The sequence below is a fragment of the Pituophis catenifer genome, unplaced genomic scaffold, assembly GCF_029215685.1.
Source record: "Pituophis catenifer annectens isolate HBS135680 unplaced genomic scaffold, rPitCat1.0.hap2 SCAF_8, whole genome shotgun sequence".
NCBI classification, from domain to species: Eukaryota; Metazoa; Chordata; class Lepidosauria; order Squamata; family Colubridae; genus Pituophis; species Pituophis catenifer.
This window is the reverse complement of record NW_027256888.1, coordinates 28619683-28644456: the sequence shown is the minus strand read 5'-3', so window position 1 is coordinate 28644456 and position 24774 is coordinate 28619683. Positions and strand designations below refer to the sequence as shown.

The window sequence follows — 24774 nt, the reverse complement described above, 5'->3', positions numbered from 1 at the left end:
ATATAAATATAAATAATAATAATAATAATAATAATAATAATAATAATAATAATAATAATAATAAAAGAAAAACATTTAATTAATGTATTGACTGGATTTGGAAGGGGAGAAAAAAAGGAATGATTGTTAAAGAATTAATGAATTGTAAAAGAATTGATTGGAGCTGTGGTGAATGAACTAAAGTGATTGATATATATTGATATATATGTGTTATTGGTAAAAGGCAAATATAAAACATTGATTAAGGCAATTGCTGTTAGAGTCTAAGAAAGGGAAAAAAAGGGGGGAATACACCCACACACCCACACGCATTGAATATCATAAGTACTTAAAAAGTAAATAAGAGTGATATTAATTAAGCGTGTAAGAAATTAGATAATTAAATTAGAAGGTGGCAGAAGAAGGTGGAGATAGCACTTCCAGTTGGCGCCGCGGCGATTCGGACGTGGAAATAGCGGGGCTCTTCGGAGCCCCGTGAAAATCCCGTCTGCCAAGCCCCCGCTGGTAGGTCTGCAGACCTCCCCTGTCCTGTAGGGACAGGGGGACAAAGAGGGACCTCCTTGGACGGCCAAAAGGAACGAGCAGGTTCCTTGAGGCCGGAGGAAAACCCTCTATGCTGGCGGCGGTGGGAGAGGCAGCCATGGCGGCTGCCCCAAAACCGCGGCAGCCGGGACAAGCGAAGTGCAGGAGGAGATGCTGGAGCAAGCTGTTTGAATGCTGGGTGAGTAAGACCAGCCCCGGCGGGAACAGCTTTCAAACATTTGGGACTAACAATGCCCTGGCCCTAACAGCGGCTAAGAATTATTGGGGCGAAAGATTTAAAATAATTAACAAGGAGAAGAGAAGACCCTTTAAAGGACGATAATATCTACTATCTGCTTTTGGAATTAAATGTTTTTTTAGATGGATTTTTGGTTATTAAAGATAATGGATTAGCTGTAAAGAGAAAGAAGGAGAAGAGGAAATGGAATGTCTTTTTAAAAGCTGCGAGGATAATAAGCGGAGGAAGTTTAAGATGGACGCTTGTTAACAGAAGTGAAAGTGGAAACTGCAAATTGTGTATTCCTTCCTGTTTGAAGAAGAAACTTTGTCTCTTATTTCTCGAACTGGAGTATAGTGAGGAAAAACTAAGGAGGTCTGATTTTGGATGTATTCAATTTGTTTTTGAACTACTTATGGACAGTTGGGAAGAAGAAGCTATTTGGAACAGTTAAAACTGCTGATTAATGATGTTGTAATGAAGAAGAAAGGCGTACCCCTAGAAGAGGACATGATGATACCATATATGGAATACAAAAGAACTAAATCTGTTAGTCTTTATAACTTTATGGATATTGGAACTGGAAAAAGGAGAAGAAGAAAAAAGAAGAAGAAAGAGTTTGGACAGAATGAAAAAAACACCATAGTTTGATTAAAATGGATGTAAATGTTTTTTATGTAATTTGACTCCTAAACAATGTAAGGAAGAGTTTCTCTTTCCTCTCTCTCTTCTTTTTACCTTTTTCTTTTTTGCTCTGTATTATTTTTCTACCTCATTCCTTTCTTTTTGCTTTTACTTTTTCCCTTCTTTTTTCTTTCGAATCTTTTCCTTTGATATTTTTTGTCATACTTCTATTTCTTTTTTCCTCTCCCTTTCTCTTTCTTAAGTTTACCCTTCTTTATTATTATTAAAAGAATCATTTTTTAAAAAAAAGGGGGGGGAAATGGGAATATAGAAAAAATTACAAGAAATATGAAGATTATGAATGACTTTCTGAGTATTAATAAGAATTGCTGATAGATTTAATAATTACAGAAAACTGTTCTTTTGCTTTTTTATAGAAAGTAAGGAAATGTGGATATCTGAATATTGCTAAGAACTATTTATAGATGATGATTTCTAAAGCGAGGATTATTATTATAGAAAAAATGTGGATACTTTAAAGAAATTTCTTTAAAAAAGTTTTTTAATTAATAAGCGTGGTTTAAAATGCTGTAAGCTATAAGAAATATGAAGATTATGAATGAATCTTTGATTACCAATAAGAATTACTGATAGATTTAACAATTACAGAAAATTGTTTCTTTAAAATGGTTAAAAATATTGTGCTTTATAGAAAATAAGAAAATGTGAATAAAGCTTTGAATACTGTTAAGAACTATTTATACATGCTCATTTTTAAAGCGAGAAATGTGATTAATAGAAAAAATGTGAATACTTTGAAAGAATTCTCTAAAAAATATTAATAAGTGTTTTAATGGTTATAGAAAATGGATTTGAAAGTTGTTTTAAAATGTTGTTTTTCTATAGCAAACAAGAGAATGGGAATAAATAAGATTTGTTTATAGATTCTATGACTATGGTGAATTGGCCTAGAGCAGTGGTGGGATTCTGCCGGTTCTAGGGAGTTCGGCTGAACCCTTTGTTAAATTGCTGGCTCGCCCTGCCCCTCCGCACTGCTATTTATTGCCAATAAATGGGGCAAGCGAGCCAGCAATTTAACAAACGGTTTGGTGTTTTTTTGCAATTTATTGGCCCCGCAACACACCGGACCGTTTTTTAAATTGCTGGCTCACCCGCCCCTCACCCCGCCCCACCACTATTTATTGGCCAGGCAGCACACCGAACCGTTTGTTAAATTGCTGGCCCGCCTGGCGCCCGCCCCTCACCCCGCCCCACCACTATTTATTAGCCTCCCTCGCTGTGTTGCAAAGCTTGCCTTTGTGACACACCGAGGCATAGCTTCTTTTCGTCTTTGGCTCCTCTCAACCAGCCTGCTTTCCTACCTTTGCCCGCGGCGGCCTCTCACTCTGTTCCCGGACGCCCACCTCGGACTGCCCCGACCGCTCCAGCAGCAGAACAGGCAAGTACAGCCGAGTGCTGCCCTCGGGGAAGCGGGGCTGGGAAAGGTGGTCGACCTGCGGCCGCCCGGCTACCGGCCGTGGCCTACCCTTTTTAAAAATGTAGGAGCAGAATCTTGATGAACTGGACAGGATAATAAAATTATATTTTGGCTTTTTTTTTATTCGTGATCTCCATGGTGGGGATAACCAGAGAGGCGCTTGGGTGGAGGTAGCCCCACCCAAGCCTCGTTGGCCATGCCAGCTCCCCCCACCATCCACCCAAGCGCCTCGCCGGCTACCCCCACCCAAGCGCCTTGCCGTTTACCTCCACCCAAGCACCTCGCCAGCTTCCTCCACCCAAGCGCCTCGCCGGCTACTCCCACCCAAGCGCCTCGCCGGCTACGTCCACCCAAGCGCCTCGCCGTTTACCTCCACCCAAGCACCTCGCCGTTTACCTCCACCCAAGCACCTCGCCGGCTACCCCCACCCAAGGGCCTCGCCGTTTACCTCCAAGCAAATGCCTCGCTGGCTACCCCCACTCAAGCGCCTCACCATTTACCTCCACCCAAGCGCCTCGCCGGCTACGTCCACCCAAGTGCCTCGCCGTTTACCTCCACCCAAGCGCCTCGCGGTTTACCTCCACCCAAGCATGTCGCCGGCTACCCCCACCCAAGCGCCTCGCCATTTACCTCCAAGCAAGCGCCTCGCCGTTTACCTCCACCCAAGCGCCTCGCTGGCTACATCCACCCAAGCGCCTCGCCGTTTACCACCACCCAAGCGCCTCGCCGGCTTCCTCCACCCAAGCGCCTTGCCGGATACCCCCACCCAAGCACCTCGCCGTTTACCTCCAACCAAGTGCCTCGCCGGTTACGTCCACCCAAGCCAGCGAGGCGCTTGGGTGGGGGTAGCCGGCGAGGCGCTTGGATGGGGGTAGCCGGCGAGACACTTGGGTGGAGGAAGCCAGCAAGGTGCTCGGGTGGGGGTAGCCGGCGAGGCGCTTGGGTGGAGGAAGCCGGCAAGGCGCTTGGGTGGACGGCGGGGGTAGCCGGCAAGGTGCTTGGGTGGAGGAAGCCGGCGAGGCGCTTGGGTGGAGGGAGCCGGCGAGGCGCTTGGGTGGATGGTGGGGATAGCTGGCGAGGCGCTTGGGTGGATGATGGGGGTAGCCGGCGAGGCGCTTGGGTGGACGGTGGAGGAAGCCTGCGAGGCTCTTGGTTGGAGGCTTCCTCCACCCAAGTGCCTCACCGGCTTCCTCCACCCAAGCCTCGTTGGCCACGCGGCCGCTGGCTACCCTACCCCATCCAGTCGCGGAGGGGCCAATCGAACGCTTCTCCTGGGTCTTCTCAGCAAATTCTAATGCTGCCAAGAGCAGCTCCCGAAAAAACTTACTGGCCGGTCCTGATTGGATGGCATGTGACGTTGAGACTAAGCTCCGGGTGTGGGTCAAAGTGAAGTCGTGCAGGTGCGTGTCTTGCTGTGGTCGTGGAGAGGTTGCTCCCCTGTCACGGGTGGTGCCAGTGCCAAGCACCAAACTCCCGGACGCCCTCGAGAAAGGAAGGGTCGTTGGCAGAAGCAGAGACTCGGCAAGGTGGAAGGGGCGGTGGTGGCAACTTGTTGCACGCTCTTAACACTGTTATGGTAATGTTGGCATTATATAGTTGTATATTGAGAACTGGTCATAGCTAGATTGAAGAAAAAAAGACATAACACTATTCCCTGTTTTGTCAGACACTAAAAGGCGTTTTCTACCTGTTAGAAAACTAAAAGGCGTTTTCTACCTGTTGCCCATTTTGTTACCTAAAATATTGCCAGATACGTTCTAAAAAAGCTATTTGTAAGCTCCAGAGTTTTCTGTAAAAGCAAGGATACCATGTTACCTATTTTTCTGAACAAATATTTTTCAAGGATAAACTTGGTAGGAATACATTCCACAGACAATATGCTTTTAAAAGCAAGACTGAGCTTGCGATGAATGTGTGGTTGATTTCCATTGCTTTAAATTATTCTAATTTTAGAGTATGTGGCAGTATTCTAAAAAATGGTGGATCTACCCCTTTTTTTCTGCAGTTTATTTAAACCAAATTTACTGTCATCATAAGAGCTGCACTGTAGAACAGCTTCAATGCATTCCAGAACCTCTGGTTGCAGAGCTGTTCCACTGGAACAGCTGAATAGGGCAGATATACTGTATGGATTAAGTTAAAAGGCGGGATGAGTTTTTTGTTACTCTGAAAAGGGGCTACCAGATGACTCCTGAGTTTTGTCTACTGTTAAAAAGGACATTTTTAACAATAAGGGGATACTATTTACAAATTGTTTTTAACTTTACTCACATGAGAACTTGAAGCATTTTGCAAATCCTCACAGATACTCTATAGAGATGGTGCTTCAGGCACAAACAACACAAGAGCTTATTTTCTTTCAATACAGAATACATCATAAAAGTAAGCAAGGAAAGGTGAATATACAGGCAATCCTTGATTTACAACCAGCATTGGGATCATAATGTCTATGACTAAGCATTGTGGTTGTTAAGTTTGTTGCACCTGATTTTATGACTTTTTTTGCAGAAGTTGTTAAATAAATCACCATGGTCATTAAGCAAATCTGGCTTCTCCTATTGATTTTGCTTGCCAGAGGTCTCCTGGGAAGGTTGTAAGTGAATTCACATTCTTCAATGCCATCATAACTTTAAATGGTCATTAAATGAATGGTCATAAGCTGAGTACTTGAATAAGGTGCATAAGAAAACTGCATGGGGCAGCCATGTAAAAATGTATCTGCCTAATGTAGACATCATAATTATCCAGATTTCATTTTGTGAAAAAACCCTTAGATCTTCAATAATGGACTGTAATAAAAAGATAATTTTCCATTGGCCTTGGGGGAAAATATGGAAAATCGGAGATAAAAATCAGCTACAGTAAAACTGGTTTTTTTGGAGTAGGAATTAGCTTACTGCTAAGATAGTAAAGAGCCTTGATAGTACAAGGGTTTAGTGCACCCTGTTATTAACACAGCTGCCTGCAATTTCTGCTGGTTCGAATCTCTCCAAGGCTCAAGGTTGACTCAGCCTTCCATCCTTTCTAAGGTAGGTGAAATGAGGACCCAGTTTGTGGGGGCAATAAGCTGACTTTGTATAAAATATTCAAAAGAATGAAGGCTATTGCTTAAAGCATTGTAAGCCGCCCTGAGTCTCCGGAGAAGGGCGGCATATAAATCAAATAAAAAAAATAAATAAAAAAAAGATATCAGAAAATCTAATGTAAAAGTCACAGAGCTGACAATAGCTACATTTCCTCTTAAACAGTTTTCCATTACTATTCTGCTGTTGCTGAGTAAGTAGCGGCTTGGTGGAACAAGGCCTTATCTGCCAGGGACAACATTTATGCTCCACACCCTGCCCTTTGAGCCATTCCTGTTGCAATGACAACTATGTTCAAACTTGTGACTAGAATAGATACTATTTGGGCCAATTTTCCCTCTAGGTTGAGTGTTTAAAGTTGCAGACCCCTGACCTACCCCACCCCATTGCTTCACCTTGCAGCCAGCCCTGTAGGCCTGCGCCCACCTCCCACCTGGGCAGCAACAGCCTACCTACCCTGGTTATATCACCTTGCCCTGCAGCCGGCCCAAACGCCCACCTCGGACTGCCTCCAACTGCTCCAGCAGCAGAAAAGGTAAACACAGCCAGGTGCCCCCTTGTTTAATTTTAAATTTATTTATTTATTTTATAAAACTTGTGTAGCTATGTATAGTTTTTATTCATATTGTAAAACTTGTATAGTTTTGAATAAATAGTTTTTATTCATATTGTAAAACTTGAATGGTTTTGAATAAATAGTTTTTATTCATATTGTAAAACTTGCATGGTTTTGTATAGTTTTTCATTCATATTATAAAACTCGTAACAAAATCTAGTTCTGTGTACCTCTTATTCTTAAGTAAGCCCCATTTTACTATTTTTCTTGCCATAGTTCAAATCAAAGTTCAAATCAAAGATTTGATAGTTCAAATCAAAGTTCAAATCAAAGATTTGATAGTTCAAATCAAAGATTTCTAAGACCAATGTTGAATACTTAAATTTCAGTAGTCACCAATCCCAGTCTTAAAATGAGTTTAGAACCAGTGGGAGTCATTGATAACAATGAATTACTAGCTACTGATAATGAGTCCAGTCCTGCCTTTCTTTTCCTTCTGTCCAAGTTTTGCAAGTACTTTTTCCAGGTATATGTTTTATTCCAAAGTATACAAACCATTATTGTTAGGGAAAAAATGGGTCTTCCCAGCAATTTTAAAAGATACTGTCAGAATGACTCTGCTCTCAGCCCCCCTTGTGGCTCCTTGAAAAGCATCCCCCCCCCATATTTAAATGAAAAGAATAAGCTTAAAAATCCTAACCTTTTAAAATTGAAAATATGGAGAATTGGGAGGATGAATATGACACTAAGGGAGATGTTTCAAAAAGTAAGGGAGGCATTTAAGAGAAATAAAGAAGCAGAGAATTGGTTAGCTTGCAAAAAAAAAAAGAGAAAAGATGAATGAGAAGCAAGAAAAACAAGGAGATAATATTGAAAAGGAAATAACTGAAAAAAGATAAAGATGATTACATAGGGTTCAATAGTGATAGAATAAAAATGGATATGGGAAAATACATCTCAAATATGAGGAAAAGAGAAATAAATGGGGTAAGATTGAGAATGAAAAGTAATAGAGTTAAAATTAAAGGAAAAAGGCTGAAGGAGAGATATAAGAACAGGAAAAAGAAGAAGGTAAAGAAATGGGAGAAAGGGAGGAAAACATCAAGAAAGAGAACTGTGGAGAGACTAAGAGAAAATGATTAAGAGTCAGTGAAAACGTTAATTTGTTAATAAAGAGAAGGATGCTAGTTGTAGAAATTATATGTGAAAATGCTGTTAAATGAAAAATAGAACAATGTAATGTGAAAGAAAGAATGATATTGGAAGAAGCACTAAAAGGAGAGAATAAATTATAATATAAGAATTAATTGAATAAGATGGAATATGGAAATTAAATGTAAAACTGAATGAAATTGAAATGCAAAAATGATTCAAATTATATACTTGTAAGAAGTAAAGTAAAAATATATTGTTAAAAGTCAAAAGTCTAAGGATTGGAAGATTGTTTGAGTAAAGATTTAAAAGAAAAAATGGAATAAGATGAAATATACTGCTAATAATTAAAAAGATGAGGGGAAATTTTGAGAAATATATCTGATAAATGAAAGAAAGACTGGGGTTGCCTGAACTCCACAGTGGAAAATATAAAATTGAAAATGAATACAGCAATAGAGAGGGATGAAGGAAGGAGAAGAGAGATGGAAGAAGGAAGGAGAGAGAGGGAAGAAAGAGAAGGGAGGAAGGAAGGGAAGAGAAATTAGAGTAGGAGTGAGGGTAAGAGAGGGAGGAAGAAAGGAGGAGAAGGAGAAAGGAAGAGGAAGTAGGGAGGAGAAGAGGGGGAGGAAGAGAAAGTAAGAAGGAAAGAAAAGAGAGAGGTGGTAGGTTTGAGGAGAAAGATTGCTGTAAAACAAAAAAGATGAAAGGGAAGAAAGGCAACCCCAAACAAATATAAAGATATTAAGATAAAGAATGAATTGTTAAACTTTAAAGAATAAAAGAGAACAAATATGAATAAATAGCAATAATTAGAAACACACATACAAACATACAATGTATTTTCTTTGAACATAGTATTTGGCCGGTTCACAAATTTAAACAGTGTTTAGTCATTTCAATTAAATTTACAATTTCTATATTTCCTTTTTGCCATATTTATTCCTCATCTATTTTTTTAAAAAACCAATATTACCCTTCATCCTCATCTCTAATCTTAATCAAATTTTTCCCTTCTATTCTATATTATACCGCTTCCCATTGTCATCTATTTTTATATCCATCCTCATATTGGTTAATTATGTGATATTACAGTTGTTTAATACAAATTCAACATTTTAATATAAATCTATTAGTTATATAATTATCTTTTTTGTATATTAATCAATATGAACATGAATATTCCAATTATTTCCATGCAATCCAATTTCTTACAAATCAATTATATTTACCAATAATAAACCAAATAATTTTCCCCATATATTCCTCCAAACCACAACTTAACCATTTCTGCTTTCAACACAATATACAATTAATAGTATCTCAATTATTACAATTCCCGAATTAAATAGAGTTTTCCCCTTGTTACTCATTTTTACATCTTAAATTCTCCCAATAACCCAAATAGTTTTGCCCATATAATCGTCCAAATCACAACTTAATCATTTCTACTTTCATCACAATATATAATTAAAAATATTTCAATCGTTACAATTTCCCTAATTAAATTTAAAAATATTCTAGCTGTTATCCAAGCTACAACTTAATCCTTTTTACTTTCACCACCATATACCATTAAAGGTATTTCAATTGTTACATTTAACAATTACATTCTAAAAAAAATAAAAAAAGAAAAACTTATCAAATATTCCAATTATTATTCATTTCATTTTTACAATCATGATTTCCCATTTATTTCTTACTACTATTCATATTTCAATTCTAAATATGTATAACATCTTTCACTTTCATTTCTTTTTCTTTTTCTCCCTTCCCATTTTTGCCTTTTTCTTTCTCCTTTTTTTCTTTTGTGTTTTAAAATCTTGAACTCTCCTCTTTTGCCCTAAATTTCCCATTGTTTGTACCTACCTTTTTTGATGAGGAAAAAGAAGAAAAAGAAATCTGCCTCTGCCTAATTTTCCAACCTTGCACAAACAGCCAACAGCCTGCTTTACTTTCAGTTTCATTTTCAGCTTGATTAGCACAAGGAGAAAAAAAAATCTGCTCCAGCAATTTAGCTCTTTGCAGCAAGCAGCAGAGCCCTGCGCAAAACAGCTGAGAGCAAATCAGCTGAGAGTCGGGAGGCTGATCTAATCAACGGGCTAATTAGCCTATGCTGAAGCTGAAAGGAGTTGTTTTTTCTTGCTGTTTGCTTGCAAGGAGGTAACTGCTGCAAGGCACAGGCCAAAGGGTGGGGGCCACCCTCCTTGCCACTTAGCGCCCCCCTGCCGTCCCCTTTTGCCTCTAGTGCCCCCTGCCACCCCCCTTGCCTCTTACCGCCCCCCTAAGGAATCCCACTGCCCCCCAGGAGGTGGTACCACCCACTTTGGGAACCACTGAACTAGACATACAAGAGAAACTGGCTGATGTCTTAATAATTAAAAGGGATATACAAATTAAAAAAAACCCAAGAGATTGACTGGGATAATTTTCTTTTCCTTGATTTACAAGGCTTGTTAAAGCTTTGAAGAATGTTTTGAGAAGGAGAAAGAGAAATGAAATGAAAAGAAATAAAGTTTTAGGCCATTAACAGAGAAGATGTGATTGAGGAAAAAGTTGTTACTGGAACTTTGGGTGAGAGTGACCATACCATATTGGAATTCAGCATAAAACATACTCAAGCAACAGAGAATAATCAAACTAGTGTTCTAGACTTTAAAAGAGCTGATTTTAACAAAGAGAGAATGTGAGAAGGATTTCTTAAAGGGGAAAACAACCTAAGATGCTTGGGAAATTCTGAAAAATCAAAGAAGCCTAGCCCAGCACAATACCACTGAAAAAGAAAAACAGGAAATCCAAAGATCACAAATATGCACAAAGATCTCTCTAACAAACTAAAAGACAAAAGGGATCAATACAGAAAATGGAAAGAAGGACTCATAACTAAGACAGAATACCAACAAATAACAAGAACTGGCAAAGATGAAATCAGGAAAGCTAAGGCTCAGAATGAAATAAGATTTGCAATAAATACTGTATCAAAAATAATAGTAAAAAAGTTTCTTTCAACATATTAATAGTAACAAAAAGTCAAGGAAATAATCGCCTCACCGATTTTAGAAAATGGTAAGAAAGTGACAGGTAATAGAGAGAAAGCAGAACTTCTCAATCCATTCTTTGCATCTGTCTTTACACAAAAAGAAAATATAGCTCAATGAGCCAATAACATAACTGCAAAAGACAGTCTAGTAATGCAAATTAAAATAGGCAAGGAAATAGTAAAAGAACACCTGACTGCTGTAAATGAGTTCATATCACCAGGACTTGATGGATTATCATATTTTTTGGTCTATAAGACGCTCTGGACCATAAGGCACACCTAGCTTTTGGGGAGGAAAAGATGAAAAAAAAATCTGCCTTTGCCTCCCAGCATCCATTGGTATTCATCTGGCTAGCGTCCTTGCAGCAAGCAACAAACAGCAAATAGCCTGGTCAGCTTCAGCATCTTATCGCAACCTGATTTAGCATGAGCACCTGATTGGCAATTGGATCGGCCTCCTGGAATACCACCAATCAGCTGTTCCAGGTTGCAGGGGATCACCACCTATCGCCACCTCCATGCATCCCATTTTTGGCCTCCATGCATCCCATTTTTGGCCTCCGTGCACCCCATTTTTGTCCTCCGTGTGACCTGTTTTTGGCCCATTCCAGGTGGTGGGGATCACTGCTGCCTATCGGCACCGATTGGCGCAGAGATTGGCGGCAGAGATTGGCGGCGGCAGTGAAAGGTAGCAGTGGTGATCAGCAGTGACAATTGGCTGCAGCGGCAATTGCCACCGCCTAGAACGGGCCAAAAATGGGATGCACAGAGGCCAAAAGCGGGGCACATGGAGGCCAAAAATGGGACGTGCAGAGGCCAAAAATGGCTGAAGGGTGGGGACTGGTGGGTGTGCAGGGCTTTGGCAACATTCACTCTATAAGACACACAGACATTTCCACCCACTTTTTTTGGGGGGGGGATGTGTCTTATAGTGCGAAAAATACGGTACACCCTAAAGTACTGAAGGAGCTAGCAGACGAGATACCAGAACCATTAAATATCTTTCAAAGATGCTGGAGAATTGGAGAACTACCAGAAGATTGGAAAAGACCTGATGTGGTCCCCATCTTCAAAAAAAGGGGGAAAACATATCCAGGAAACTATAGACCAATCAGTCTGACATCAATACCTGGGAAGACCCTAGAAAAGCTAATCAAGCAACACATCTGCAAACAACATAAAGCAAGCAGAGTTATAACTAGTAGTCAATATGGGCTTGTCAAACAAATCTTATTTCATTCTTTGACAAAATGACTAAATTAGTGGACCAGCAAAATGCAGTGAACATAGTATACTTGAACTTCAGTAAGGCATTTGACAAAGTTGATCACAACTTATTTCTTGTTAAGCTAGAAAAATGTGGAATAGATTGCATCACCACCAGATAGATTTGTTACTGGCTGACAAACCACACTCAACATGTAGTCCTTAATGGAACTACATCTACATGAAGGGAAGTAAGCAATGGGGTTCCCAAAGTTCTGTATTAAGCCCAGGACTCTTCAAGGTTTTCATAAACAACTAAGATGAAGAAATAAAAGGGGAACTCATCAAATTTGCAGATGACACCAAGGTGGCAGGAATAGCCAATACCCCAGAAGATAGATTCAAGATCCAGATGATCTCGATAGACTTGAACACTGGGCCCTATCCAACAAAATGAAATTTAACATAGAGAAAAGCAAGATCTTAGGCAAAAATCTTAGTAAAAAAACCCAAATACAGGTACAGACCAGGTGAAACATAGCTCAATAGTAGTAAGTACGAGAGGGATCTTGGAGTACTAGTGGGCAACCGTCTAAACATGACCCAACAGTGTGCAGCAGCAGGCAAAACAGCTAATACAATACTAGGTTGCATTAGCAGAAAAACAGAATCAAGATCACATGAAACATTAGTACTGCTTTAAAACCCAATAAGGCCACACCTAGAATACTGCATCCAGTTTTGGTCACCCCAATATAAAAAGATGTTGGGGTTTTAGAAAGAGTACAGAGAAGAGCAACAAAGATGATTAAGGGCCTGGAAGCTATACCATACAAAGAAATGGGTTGCAGGAATTGGGTATGCCTAGTCTAGTGAAAAGAACCGGGGGTGACATAATAGTCTTCCAATATTTGAAGGGCTACCACAAGGAAGAGGAAGCCAACTTATTTACCAAAGAACCTGAAGCCAAGACAAGAAACAATGGATGGAAAATAATAAAGGAGAGAAGCAATTTAGGACTAAGGAGAAAATTCCTAACAGTGAGAACAATCAATCAGTGGAACAAATTGCCTTCAGAAGTTCTGGATGCCCTATCATTGGAGGGTTTTAAAAAGAGACTGGACAGCCAGAAATAGTATAGGTTTCTTTATGAGGAGGGGGTTGGACTAAATGATCTTCAAGGTCCCTTCTAACTCTGTCACTGTCACTGTTACTATTATTTGAAGGGACTAACGATCAATATTGTTAGAAGTAAAAGGAAGGAATGGGTCAAGGTTAAAACAGATATGCTATTTCTAGTAAATCTTAATGGACTTTTCTTGACATCAGAACTGAAATGATGATGCTTTAAGGATTTGTTATAGATAAGAGACGGGATATAGAAAGAAGATATCATTTGTTTTATTTACATATAGAGTCAGAGAATGCAATGTTGCTAAAAGTGTTGATGAAAGGGAGTGACTTTTCTTCCTTACTAGATTCTTCCTTGTTTTTTTCTATTTCTCTTTCTATTTTTTTCTGTACCTATTTTTCCTTTTTATTCTTTCAATTTTTTTATTTTGTATTAGTTATTGTTGTACTTGTAAATTTGCTAACAAATTAGTTTTAAAAATGGATAATATTTCCCCGACTTAAAACTGGGTCCCCTCCATCACGCAACTAAGGGAAGCACTATTCATTTGCTCCTCTCTTCTAACAAGTTGATATTCCAGCAACTTTGTCTATCTTGGTCCCCAATTATTCAATTCTCTGCTATTCTTTACTAGGGCAAATTACTCAAGTTTGACTCCTTGGGGTAGCAAACCTAACAAGACTGCACAAACCAAACCACTCTGCCAATGCTCTTGATTCATTGGTTGATGACTGCTGGAGTATAAACCATGTTTGCATATGGAAATGATTTGTTTATTTAAGTGCAAGGTTTTAGGGTGACTTTCAGTAAAGACTTCATTCAACAGCCTTTTATTTCTCAACACTTCATAGCAAATAAATTATTTCTGCAACAGAAGCACCATACCAAGGTGATGTCTCGGTTACCTGCCATGTAACTGAATTTGAAGAGTGGGTTTCTTTTTTTGCTTCAGCTCCTCATATTCAAAGATGCTGAGGGCAGCCCCTTCAGCTGCAGCCTGAGCATCTCCACAAGGGTCCACTTCAACACAAGGGAGTTCTAGGTCCTGCAGCTGCCTGCATCCAGCTAAACAATAAAATACACATTGGAAAAATTATGACCAAGACAGAAGCAAGGAGGTGTTTTCTAGCAAATACACCTCCTGCCATAAGGAGTAAAAATCAGCCAAGACAATCATTTCTGCAATCAAAGCTTTCTGAAATGAAAATGATTAATTATAGGACAATTAGACAAGTTATCTAGAAGCCACTCCCTACAAGTAATTCAAGAATGAGAAAGTGCCGCACCCAACTTTCTCATGTTAGAAAATGATGACTGAGCAACCTCAGTTGGCCAAAGTACACAATACATTAAAAAAACAATTTTTGCAATATGTGCCTTTATTTAGCCATGTTCAAAACTCAATTCTGCCAAAGGCCACTTTATCAGCCCATTGAGTAACAGTAAAATAAAATTACAGAATTACAGAGTTGGAAGTGACCTTGGATATTTTTTAATACAATCCCCTTCTCAAGCAGGAAATCCTATACCATTTCAGACAAAAGGCTCTCTTCTTGAAAACTTCCAATGAAGGAGTACCTACAACCTCTAAAGGCAAGTCGTTCCATTTGTTAATTATTCTCACTGTCAGGAAATTTCTCCTTAATTCTAGATTGGACTCTCTTTGATCATACTTTCTTTTATGGAAAGCTATCACAAACCAATTGCTGTGCCAGCGTTGGTTCTAAAGGCTGCAAAAAGTGATGTTGTTGAAAATATGAGATTTGACATTTTGCATTTGGGCTGGATTCTGCTGCCATGCTTCCCTCATGGTGCCAAGGACAAAGGCCTTACATACCCATCACATTTGTGTGGAACAGGCAGTTCCATCAGTTGCCATTCAAGCTGCCCTATTGAAATTCCCTTAAGTGTGTATCTTATGGTTGCAGAGGTCTGATCTCTTGTAAATTAAAAAAACCATGGACTTTTATCCATCCTGCTTACAACTTAATGCTTAATATTCACTAAGTTCAGCAGAATTTAATGCAAGAGGGACCAGCAACATCCATCTAAGCTACTAAGCTTGACAAATGGAAACAACCTTCTAAAATATAGATTGCACTCATTATGGAAGTAGTATTAGAGATTATACATTAACACAAAAGTAGTGTTTTAATTTTGCTAACCTGCCACAGCTGCCCGTATGTTTTCCTTGTCTTCATTCCAGTTTTCATCTATGTTCATTCCCATTGCTTTCTTTCCCAGGCCAACAACTACTACATTTGGAAAGGCCTGCAACAAAACAGAAGAGAAAAACAATTAATTTTTCCTTTTTTTAAAAAAAGTCAACCAACTGGAATTTCAAAGAATGTCTTTCAAGATTGGAGCAAATCTAGTATTTACTTTCTTCACATTTTAAAATATTAAAATGGAGGGAGACTAAACTAGCATTATGTAGTAAATGCTCTCCAAAAATATTCCAAGAAATGGAAATGTTTTTTGTAATATCCAGTATCTAACCTGATGCATTAATGCAAAAAGGATAAGCAACAGGATGGTGTATAATTGCAAGAAAGCCCTAAAAGGCTATTTTGTTTTTTAAACATTTAATTCAGTACATGCTATCAGATCTTTTAAACACATAATTGCAACCTCAGATGTTGGGATGGTTCATTGCTTTGAACAAGGATAGCAATACACTTAGACTTATATACCACTTCATAGTGCTTTACACCTCTCTCTAAGGCTAAGCAGTTTACAGAGTCGCATATTGCTCCCAACAATCTGGGTCCTCACTTTTCCAACCTTGGAAGGATGGAAGGTTGAGTCAACCTTGAGCTGGTGAGGATCGAACTCCTGGCAGTAAGATGAATTAGCCTGCTTTCCACAAATAAAACTGTGATGCCATTTTCAACTATTTTAGTTTCAACTATTTCAACTGTTTTAGTTTTAGTCAAAGGTTTGCAATTTTTGCAATGCTTTTCTTTTTGGAACACTGAGTCACCACATTGCTTCCTTGGACCTGCCCCATGGCTTTCATCAGAACTTTCATGCCCAAAAACAGTGTGCCACATTCCCGTAGCTAAGGTCCCAAGTGTCATTTAAGAGATCAAGAGATTAAGAGATCTTAAGATTTGAAGGACTGGAAGTCAATTTTAGAAGTGAGATCAGACTTGAGGAGCAGGTCTCCGCGCTCCCATGCTGAGTTCTCCTGTTGGAGGGTTCCAAAAGGAGCTAAAGTCATCCTGTAGGGGTGGTGAAGAAAAGAGGGGTGCCCTGCAGGTCATGTAAAGCAGCAACTCTCCTGCTTGACCCAGGGCTTCTTCCCTCTCATCCACGATGAGAAGAGGCAGCCAACATGGCTGCCATGAAGCTTGGACAGCCGCAGCAACAAAGAAATGTGCAGGAGCGGTGTAGATGAACAGTGACTGGAGTTCCTTTTTTTTAATAAAAAAGGAAAAGATTCCTTTTTTATTAAAAAAAAAAAAAGAGGAAAATCCAGGAAAAAAGACTCTTAGAACTATTTCTTAAAGTGGTGAACAACCATAGAAAGAAAAATCCTAGACCCGAAAGAAAGGAACTAAGGGGAGAAAAGCTAAAGACTTTTTAAAACATAGAAAATTTGATTTTTAAACTGGATAGGCGTTGTTTTAGAAAGGCATTATAAAATGCTGGGACTATCGAATAGCCGATTTTGCTTTCATAAATTAAATTGAATTAAAATTGGATTAATCAATTTATCAGATTTAAAACACACTGAAACCTAAGCTGAGGGTGCCATCTACTGGTGAATGGAAAATATACCATACCTCTACAAGCCTAGGAAAATTCCTGATAAGAGAAATAAACAACATTCATCTGGAGGACTGTGGTGACACTATAACTATCTACTTTATGATTACTGGAGACTCTATTGTGAGAATAAGGAAGACTCTTAAGTAAAGTAAAGTGACTTTTGATTTGTGGAAGCTGCCTGGACTACTTAAATGGAACTGATTGATAATCCTGAGATGTAAAGAGCTATGATTATTGAACCTTTTAAGGAGCAACATTCGACTTGAATACATTGTTTTTGGACTATTGACTAAGAGCTTACTAAACTAAGACAAGATGCTCCATCAGGGGGAAATGAGTGAGATTTTATAAGAAATGGCGTTGATATTTCAAAGTATTAGGGATACTATGACAAAGAATCACAGAGAGATAAAGAACCTATTGCAAGGCATAAATGGGAAAATAGAAAATATCCTACAACTGATAATGAATGAAGATCAGAGTCCAGAAAAGAGAGGAGACAGCAGAAAGAATGGAGGAAAAGAGAGAACAGACAAACCAGAAAATAAAGCAAGAAGATGAGAAGACAATAAATATAATAATGACTGATGAAATAAACCAAGGAAAAAGTACTTTAAGACAGGGGTCACTAACCTTTTGGACCTCAGGGACCACTAAATTCATAATTTTAAATCCTGGGGACCACTAATATGAATCCAGCACGCCACTCGCTGAAGCGCCTGGACTCCCAGTGACGGGATGGGGTTCTTCACGCACTTAGTTTGGCCTAAGAAAGAAAGAAAAATCTCTCTTTCTCCTCTCTCTCCCCCTCTCTTTGTCTGTCTGTCTGTCTCTCTCATCTCTTTCTCTCTCTCTCACCTTTCTTTCTCTCTCTCCCCCTCTGTCTGTCTCTCTCATCTCTCTTTCTCTCTCCCCCCTTTGTGTCTCTCTCATCTCTCTCTCTCATCTGTCTTTCTCTCTCTCTCATCTCTTTCTCTCTCATATATCTCTCATCTCTCTCTCTCTCATATATATCTCTCATATATATATCTCTCCTCTCTCTCTCCTCTCTCTCATCCTCTTTATCTCTCTCTTTCTCATCTCTCTCTCTCTCTCTCATTCTGATTCTCCGGCGCTCTTTGGGTCTCACAGGTGCTTCTTCGGCCTTTGTTGATACTGGACACACCTCAGTGCTCAAAATACCCGACCTGCTCTCAGCCCCGAGACACTCACCTGACCCAGCTGCAGTCGATGCTCCACATTGTAATGAACTCCAGGAGGAGATGCCGCCTCCTCCATTGTGAAGCACGCTAAATTTAACTGTGCTGCAAGAGCAGCAGGCAGGCCATGGAGGCACCAACAGCAGTGGCAGCGAGAAATGGCCGGGTCAGGCCAGTGTCTTGGGGCTGAGAGGAAGTCGCGCGTCTTCCCAAGAGACCAAGGTGTGCGGAGCACCAACAAGGGCTAGGAGAAACACCCGTGACACCCAGCAAGAGATGAAGCTTCGCTCCAGCTCTGGAATCTCCATCCCCTGCCCTTCCCTTCTCAGGCCAGGCGAGGAGTGACGGGGAGGAGAGGTCAAGGGGTGGGCCAGCCACTGGTGGGTTCAGCTGACAGGAAGCCACAGCAGGGGGAAGAAAGAGCTGAGGGTTGCCGACACCTGTTGCTTCGGCCTGACTGTGCCACCCCCACCCCCGTTGCACCATTACCTTGTTCCGGCCAGTGAGGGCTGCGCTACTCCTTGCATGTTGCACTGATTGCAAAGTTGCAAGTTGCACGTACCTCCTCTACGGCAGAGATTTCCAGCCCTACCACAAACTGCCTGGCCGGTCCCATATTTCAAAGCTCTAGTCACAGGACTGACCATTGGTCATCCCAGAGCAGCTCCTCCACCCGGGTGCACTGTGGACCACCAAAATTTTCCCACGGACCACTAGTTGTTGACCGCTGATTTAAAAATGAAATTGGATAACTTCGAAGATACTTTTGAAAGGAAGATAAGGGTTTGGGTGGACACTCTAGAGACCTGGCATCTTAGGAGGATACAGATGGAAGAAATATTCAGACTGTATAGTAAAGACACAGATGCTGATAGAGACAAAGATCCAAGAGAGGAGTATGGGAGGCAAGCTAAAAAACGAATAAGAATTGAAGTATTAAAACGAGCAAGAGATGATGGATAGAAAGGAACTATTTCTTTTTTCCCCTTTTTTTCTAATATAATGATTGCCTGACTAAAAACTAGAATAGAGGTAGAAATAAGAATATACGCCTTTATATAAAGCAATAGTTAGATGGAAAGAGTGGAGGTTGAAAGATGGTATTACTATGAACGCTTAATAATATAATTAGCATTAAAATGGAACATTGAAATATTGAATAACTACTCTAACACAAACATGTATATCAATACTAGAATTATAGAAGTTTGATTAATGTAACAACTATTATTGTTGTTGTTGTTGTTGTTGTTGTTGCTGTTTGTATCAAAATGAATTATACCCAGAGGCCACATTGTTCATGTATTGATCTTGATGTATATTTAAAAATAGAAATCCAATAAAACTTTTTTTTTTTAAAAAAAAAGAAGCCCTGGAACCTAGGGCTGCATTCAATGTACTCTGGAACTCAGCATTCAGAGTGCTGCCAAGTGAATGACCCAAAGCTGTACCAACACTGTCCCAATGGACAGTGAAATTCCCTTCTAAAAGGTCAGGTTCCTCACTGGCTAAGAAACTTGGTTGTAAGCAAACCAGAGCTGGTTTTAAGACAGGCCGCTATACAGGTAGTCCTTAACTTACCACAACTGGGACCAGAATTTCCATTTCTAAGCAAGGTGGTGGTTAAGTAAGTCATGTCTAATTTCATGACTATTTTCCATAGTTAAGTGAAGCATTGAAGGTGTTAAGTAAATCATGTAGTCTAAATCAGGTTCTGCTAAAGGGTTTCACTTTATGAGCAAAAGTTGGCTGCTGACAGTTATCACTGCATTTTAACTATTTTAATTCCTCAAGGTGCTCTGACACCCTGCCTGATTTGTAACTCTGGGTTGCAGTTATTGCTGATAAAAAGGAAAGTATTTAGACAGAATGGTTTAGGTTTCATGATGGCTGTGACTGTTATTGATCTTCAGTGTGTATTCCCTCATTTCTAATCTAATGATTGGTATTTAGGGCAGCTTTTTTGCAAGCAAAGAAGTTTTTTGTATTTCTGTACAGATAATCCTTGATTTACAACAATTCATTTAGTGACCATTCAAAGTTACAATGGCACTGAAAAAAGTGACTTATGACCGTTTTTCACACTTACAACTGTTGCAGCATCCCCACAGTCACGAGAGGCCAGGCGAGGCAAAGTAACCCTCAATGTGAGTGATGTCAAGTTGGCCATGCCCACCCAGGCACATGACCACCCAGCCATGCCTACTCAGCTGGTCATTAGGGCAGAGGACCGGTTGTTAAATTATTTGAATTCCACCACTGGGTCACCTGAGTAGTGCAAATGGGTGTGGAGCTTTCTTGGAACTGCTGAAACTGGCACAGTCTTTTCAGCAGTTCCAAGAAAGCTCCACACCCATTTGTACTACTCAGGTGACCTGATGACACAGATGAACCTCCAGGTGGCCTCAACAACTCTCTAAAACTCTCTATTCCAACTGTGTGCAAGGAATATAAATCCTTTCATTCCCCACTATCCAGTCAGAGCTGAAGAAGCTTCTTGGATCAGAAGCAAAATGACTTCAAAGAAAACAAGAAAGTCCAGTTGCCTCTTGAAAAAGCACCTTTGGAATTTCCATCTTATCTCCTACCACTAGATGACCTTCTCAACATTAATTACCATAATCACTTGATTCTCAGTCTTTGCTTCAATCCTGAATCTGCTGTCTTCTTATGAGGTTAGGGCAAGCTGTGAAAAGAAGCCAAACTCCACACTGGAAAAACTATGGGATGTACACATTTTTATTCCAGTGCTGTTCTATAAACTCTGCCAATGAGAAAGACAGTTCTGAAGAATCTGTTTTTATCAGAGAGAAATAAAAAAGTACTATGGGAATTTTCAGTTCACTGTCATATTTATGTAATATTGTAATTGGCTAATTCTCTTCCTCTTTCAGCAGGAAATCCTCAAAGCTCCACCACATTCTTCCAGCAAAAAAACCAAAACAAAACCCTTTAAAAATTAAGAAGCACAAGGTTAAATTAGTTAAATATTTACCCCCTACCTGATGCAAACCATGAAAGATGCGGGTCTTCCCTTTCTTCAGAGGTGGTCCAGAACTATAATAGGAGACAAAGATGTTCAGTAGTCCACAACAAAACAGATGTTGCCCACTCACTATCAGCAACTGAATCAGAAAATTAGAATATAACAATGATGGAGTTGACAGAAGCAATTAAAAAACAAAAAAGTGGGAAAGCACCAGGTCCAGATGGATTACCGGCGGAATATTATAAGACTTTGCAGGAATCACTGAGTCTCCCATTACTAGAAATTATGAATGAAGTAATGTTACAGAAGGAAATACCCAACTCATGGTTAGAAGCATATATTACACTTATTCCAAAAGAAGATACCGACCTACAACAAGTCAAAAACTATAGGTCAATATCCTTGCTAAACTCAGACTATAAAATCTTCGCTAGAATACTAGCAGAAAGACTTAAAAGATATTTAAACAATTTTATACACCCGGACCAAAATGGATTTCTGCCAAAAAGGCAGATTAGAGATAATTTGAGGATAATTTTGGATACATTGGAATATTATGATGCGCACCCAGAAAAGCAAATGGCTTTGATCTTTTTAGATGCACGGAAAGCCTTTGACAATGTGAACTGGCGATTTATGATACTACAATTGAAACAGATGGGCTCTGGAGAGAAATTTGTCCAAGCTATAGAAGCTATATATTATAAACAAACAGCAAAAATAATGATGAATGGAGAGATGACAGAATCTATTGAAATACAAAAAGGAACGAGACAAGGATGTCCATTGTCACCATTGTTGTTTGTGTTAACATTAGAAGTACTAAACAGAAATATCAGAGAAGAAAAAGGAATAAAAGGAATGAAAATTCAAAATCAAGAATATAAATTGCAAGCATTTGCTGATGATCTGGTGTTTATCTTGGAAGAACCACTTCAATCTGTAAACAAATTGATAGACAAAATAGGAGATTTTGGGAAAGTGGCTGGTTTGAAAATAAATAAAGATAAAACGAAGATGTTGACAAAAAATATGTTAAAAAAACAGAAAGAAGAATTGGCGGAAGTATCAAGGATGCAGGTCACGAATAAGGTTAAATATCTGGGAATATAGTTGACAGCAAGATGTGGTACTCTTAAGGAGAATAATTATGATAAGCTTAAACAACAGATAGCGACAGATCTAACAAAATGGAAGAATTTGCAGCTATCATTGATAGGGAGAATATCAACTATTAAAATGAATATACTGCCCAGACTTTTATACTTGTTTCAGACAATTCCAATTAAGTTGGGGAAAAAATATTTTGAAGATTTAAATAAAATGGTGTTAAAATATATATGGCAGGGCAAAAAGGCAAGGATAAAATTAAAATTGATGCAAGATGTTAGATGTTAGATCAAGAGGAGGTTTTGGTTTGCCGGATTGGGAATTGTATTATCAATCTTGTAATTTGATGTGGATTAAAGAATGGATAATGCTAAGGAATATTAGATTGTTGACCTTAGAAGGACATAATTTACTGTTGGCTTGGCACGCTTTTATGTGGTATAAAAGTACAAAAGTACAGGGTTATTTCAGAAGACATATGATACGAGAGTCTTTGTTATTAAACTGGGAGAAGATCAAACAATGTTACTATTTAAAAATTCCAGTCTGGTTATCACCTATTGAAGCAGTCTCACACGCAATAACATTTAGGAAGGAACAAATTGTTAGATATGGTGAATTATTAAATGAAAGGGGTGAACTTAAGTTGAAGCAAGAATTAGAAGAACAAGAGCTTGAAATGGATTGGTTTTCATATATGCAAATACAGTCTAGATATAATGAAGATTCTAAAAACGAGAGTTTTTATAGTAACTTGACAAACTTAGAGAAAATCTTAACAGGTTCTGATGACCATGTAATTAAAAAATTGTACAGTCATTTATTAGAAGTAAAATTGGCAGAAGAACAAGTTAAAGAAACAATGATTGCATGGGGGAAAAATGTGGGTCATAGGATTGACTTAGAGAAGTGGGAAAAATTATGGTTGCAGAATTATAAAATGACAATGTCAACAGCATATAAGGAAAATTTGTATAAGATGTTTTACAGGTGGCGTTTACCCCCGGCGAGAATAGCCAGAATGTACAAGAATAAATCGGAGAAATGTTGGAAGTGTCATCAGACTCTGGGCTCATATTATCATATGTGGTGGACATGTGCAGAAGCTAAAAGATATTGGACTAAAATCTACAAATGGTTGGAAAAAATGACAAAGAAACATATTGACTTTAAACCAGAGATATTTTTATTGGGGATTTTACCAGAAATATACAATAGAGAAATGAGATATTTAATTGTGAATGTTTTAACTGTGGCTAGAATTGTATTTGCTAGAAACTGGAAAGGTGAGAAGATACCCACGGATGACGACGTTATCAGGAAAATTTTGGAGTGTGCTGAAATGAGTAAATTGACATTTGAAATTAGGGAACAAGAAGATAAACAATATTATTCGATATGGGATTTATCAATGGTTAGACAAGAAAGAATGGAAATGAAATATGAAATGGATAAGATAATAAAACATATAAAGGGTTTTTTTCCCCTTATAGAGGACAATTTACTGTTAAATAATTGGTAAATGAGAATAATAATGTAATAAACTGTTAAATAAGAAAATGTTGGATAGAGGATTAAGCACAAAAGATACGTAACCGATCAATACACTTTCTGTAATTGTAATGGATGATAATTTTTTTTTTGTTTTAAGTTTTGTTTAAAAATAAAAAAATTTCCCCCCCCCAAAAAAAGAAAGAAAATTAGCCTTTCCCAGAACACGCTTCTGTCTGGTTTTATACCTAAAGGTACTTTCTGTCCATGTACTCAGATTTTGATTATAGTGGTAGGTAAATATACTAAATAAATCAACCTATGAAAGGCTGGATTCTTGTTTTATGCTCTTCTCTCTTTAGAAAAGCAGATGATGAGATAGCCTTTAGATCAGTGTCTCAACCTTGGCAAGATGTGTGGACTTCAACTCGCAGAATTCCCCAATTGGCTGGGGAATTCTGGGAATTGAAGTCCACACATCTTAAAGTTGACAAGATTGAGAAGTACTGCTTTAAATCAAGTGGTTTTCTCAGGCTTACAAGAGGTTTGAACTAATCAGTCCTATCAATATCTCCACCAATGCATTTGCATCAATAATGCCTTTCTAACTTAGCCTATCTAAGTTCTAGTTTTAAAATCCTCACTCACACAGATGTGGCCCCTTGACTTTATAAAAACCAACATCCAACATGACCAAGACATTAGTATCATTTAGTATATTGCTAATCACTTGGTTCTAGTTAGTGAACCATTAAAACTATGCATACTTTGGACTCTCTTCCAAAAGGTGCTTCAGAAGGCCATGCATATAAAACATCAGTGTTTTAAAACAGCCATGTCTTTTTCTGGGACTTCATGGCAGCTACAAAAGCACATACATTCTCCTGGAAAAAGAGCTGCTTGATTTATATGAATGTTACATTCAGGTTCATACAGGAACCTGTATGCAAATCTTTTGGGAATAGTATTAAGTGTTGCAGGACCCTTTTGATTATGACTGTTAGGCCATCTCACTTTTCTAGTCACCTGCTCCTTACTTGAAATTGAGAACACCTGACAAAATGGGCTTTTGGAGAAGTCCAAAAAAGGAAGGGGGGTTGCTTGCAAAGAGAGCGATGGAATCAACATCATTTGAATGGCAAAAAGGAAAAAGATGAATG

At 38.9% G+C, this 24774-nt stretch overlaps 1 protein-coding gene across 1 annotated transcript in view; it reads right to left on the bottom strand.

Moving 5' to 3' along the window:
- The window catches only part of LAP3 (leucine aminopeptidase 3), an 80248-nt gene that overhangs the window by 35587 nt on the left and 19887 nt on the right, over positions 1 to 24774 (bottom strand). The window contains exons 3-5 of the mRNA XM_070948233.1: positions 21027 to 21081; positions 15217 to 15322; positions 13957 to 14116 (exon numbers count right to left, since the gene is read on the bottom strand). Of these exons, the coding sequence (XP_070804334.1) occupies positions 13957 to 14116; positions 15217 to 15322; positions 21027 to 21081 (321 nt within the window). The remainder of the gene's footprint in view (positions 1 to 13956; positions 14117 to 15216; positions 15323 to 21026; positions 21082 to 24774) is intronic.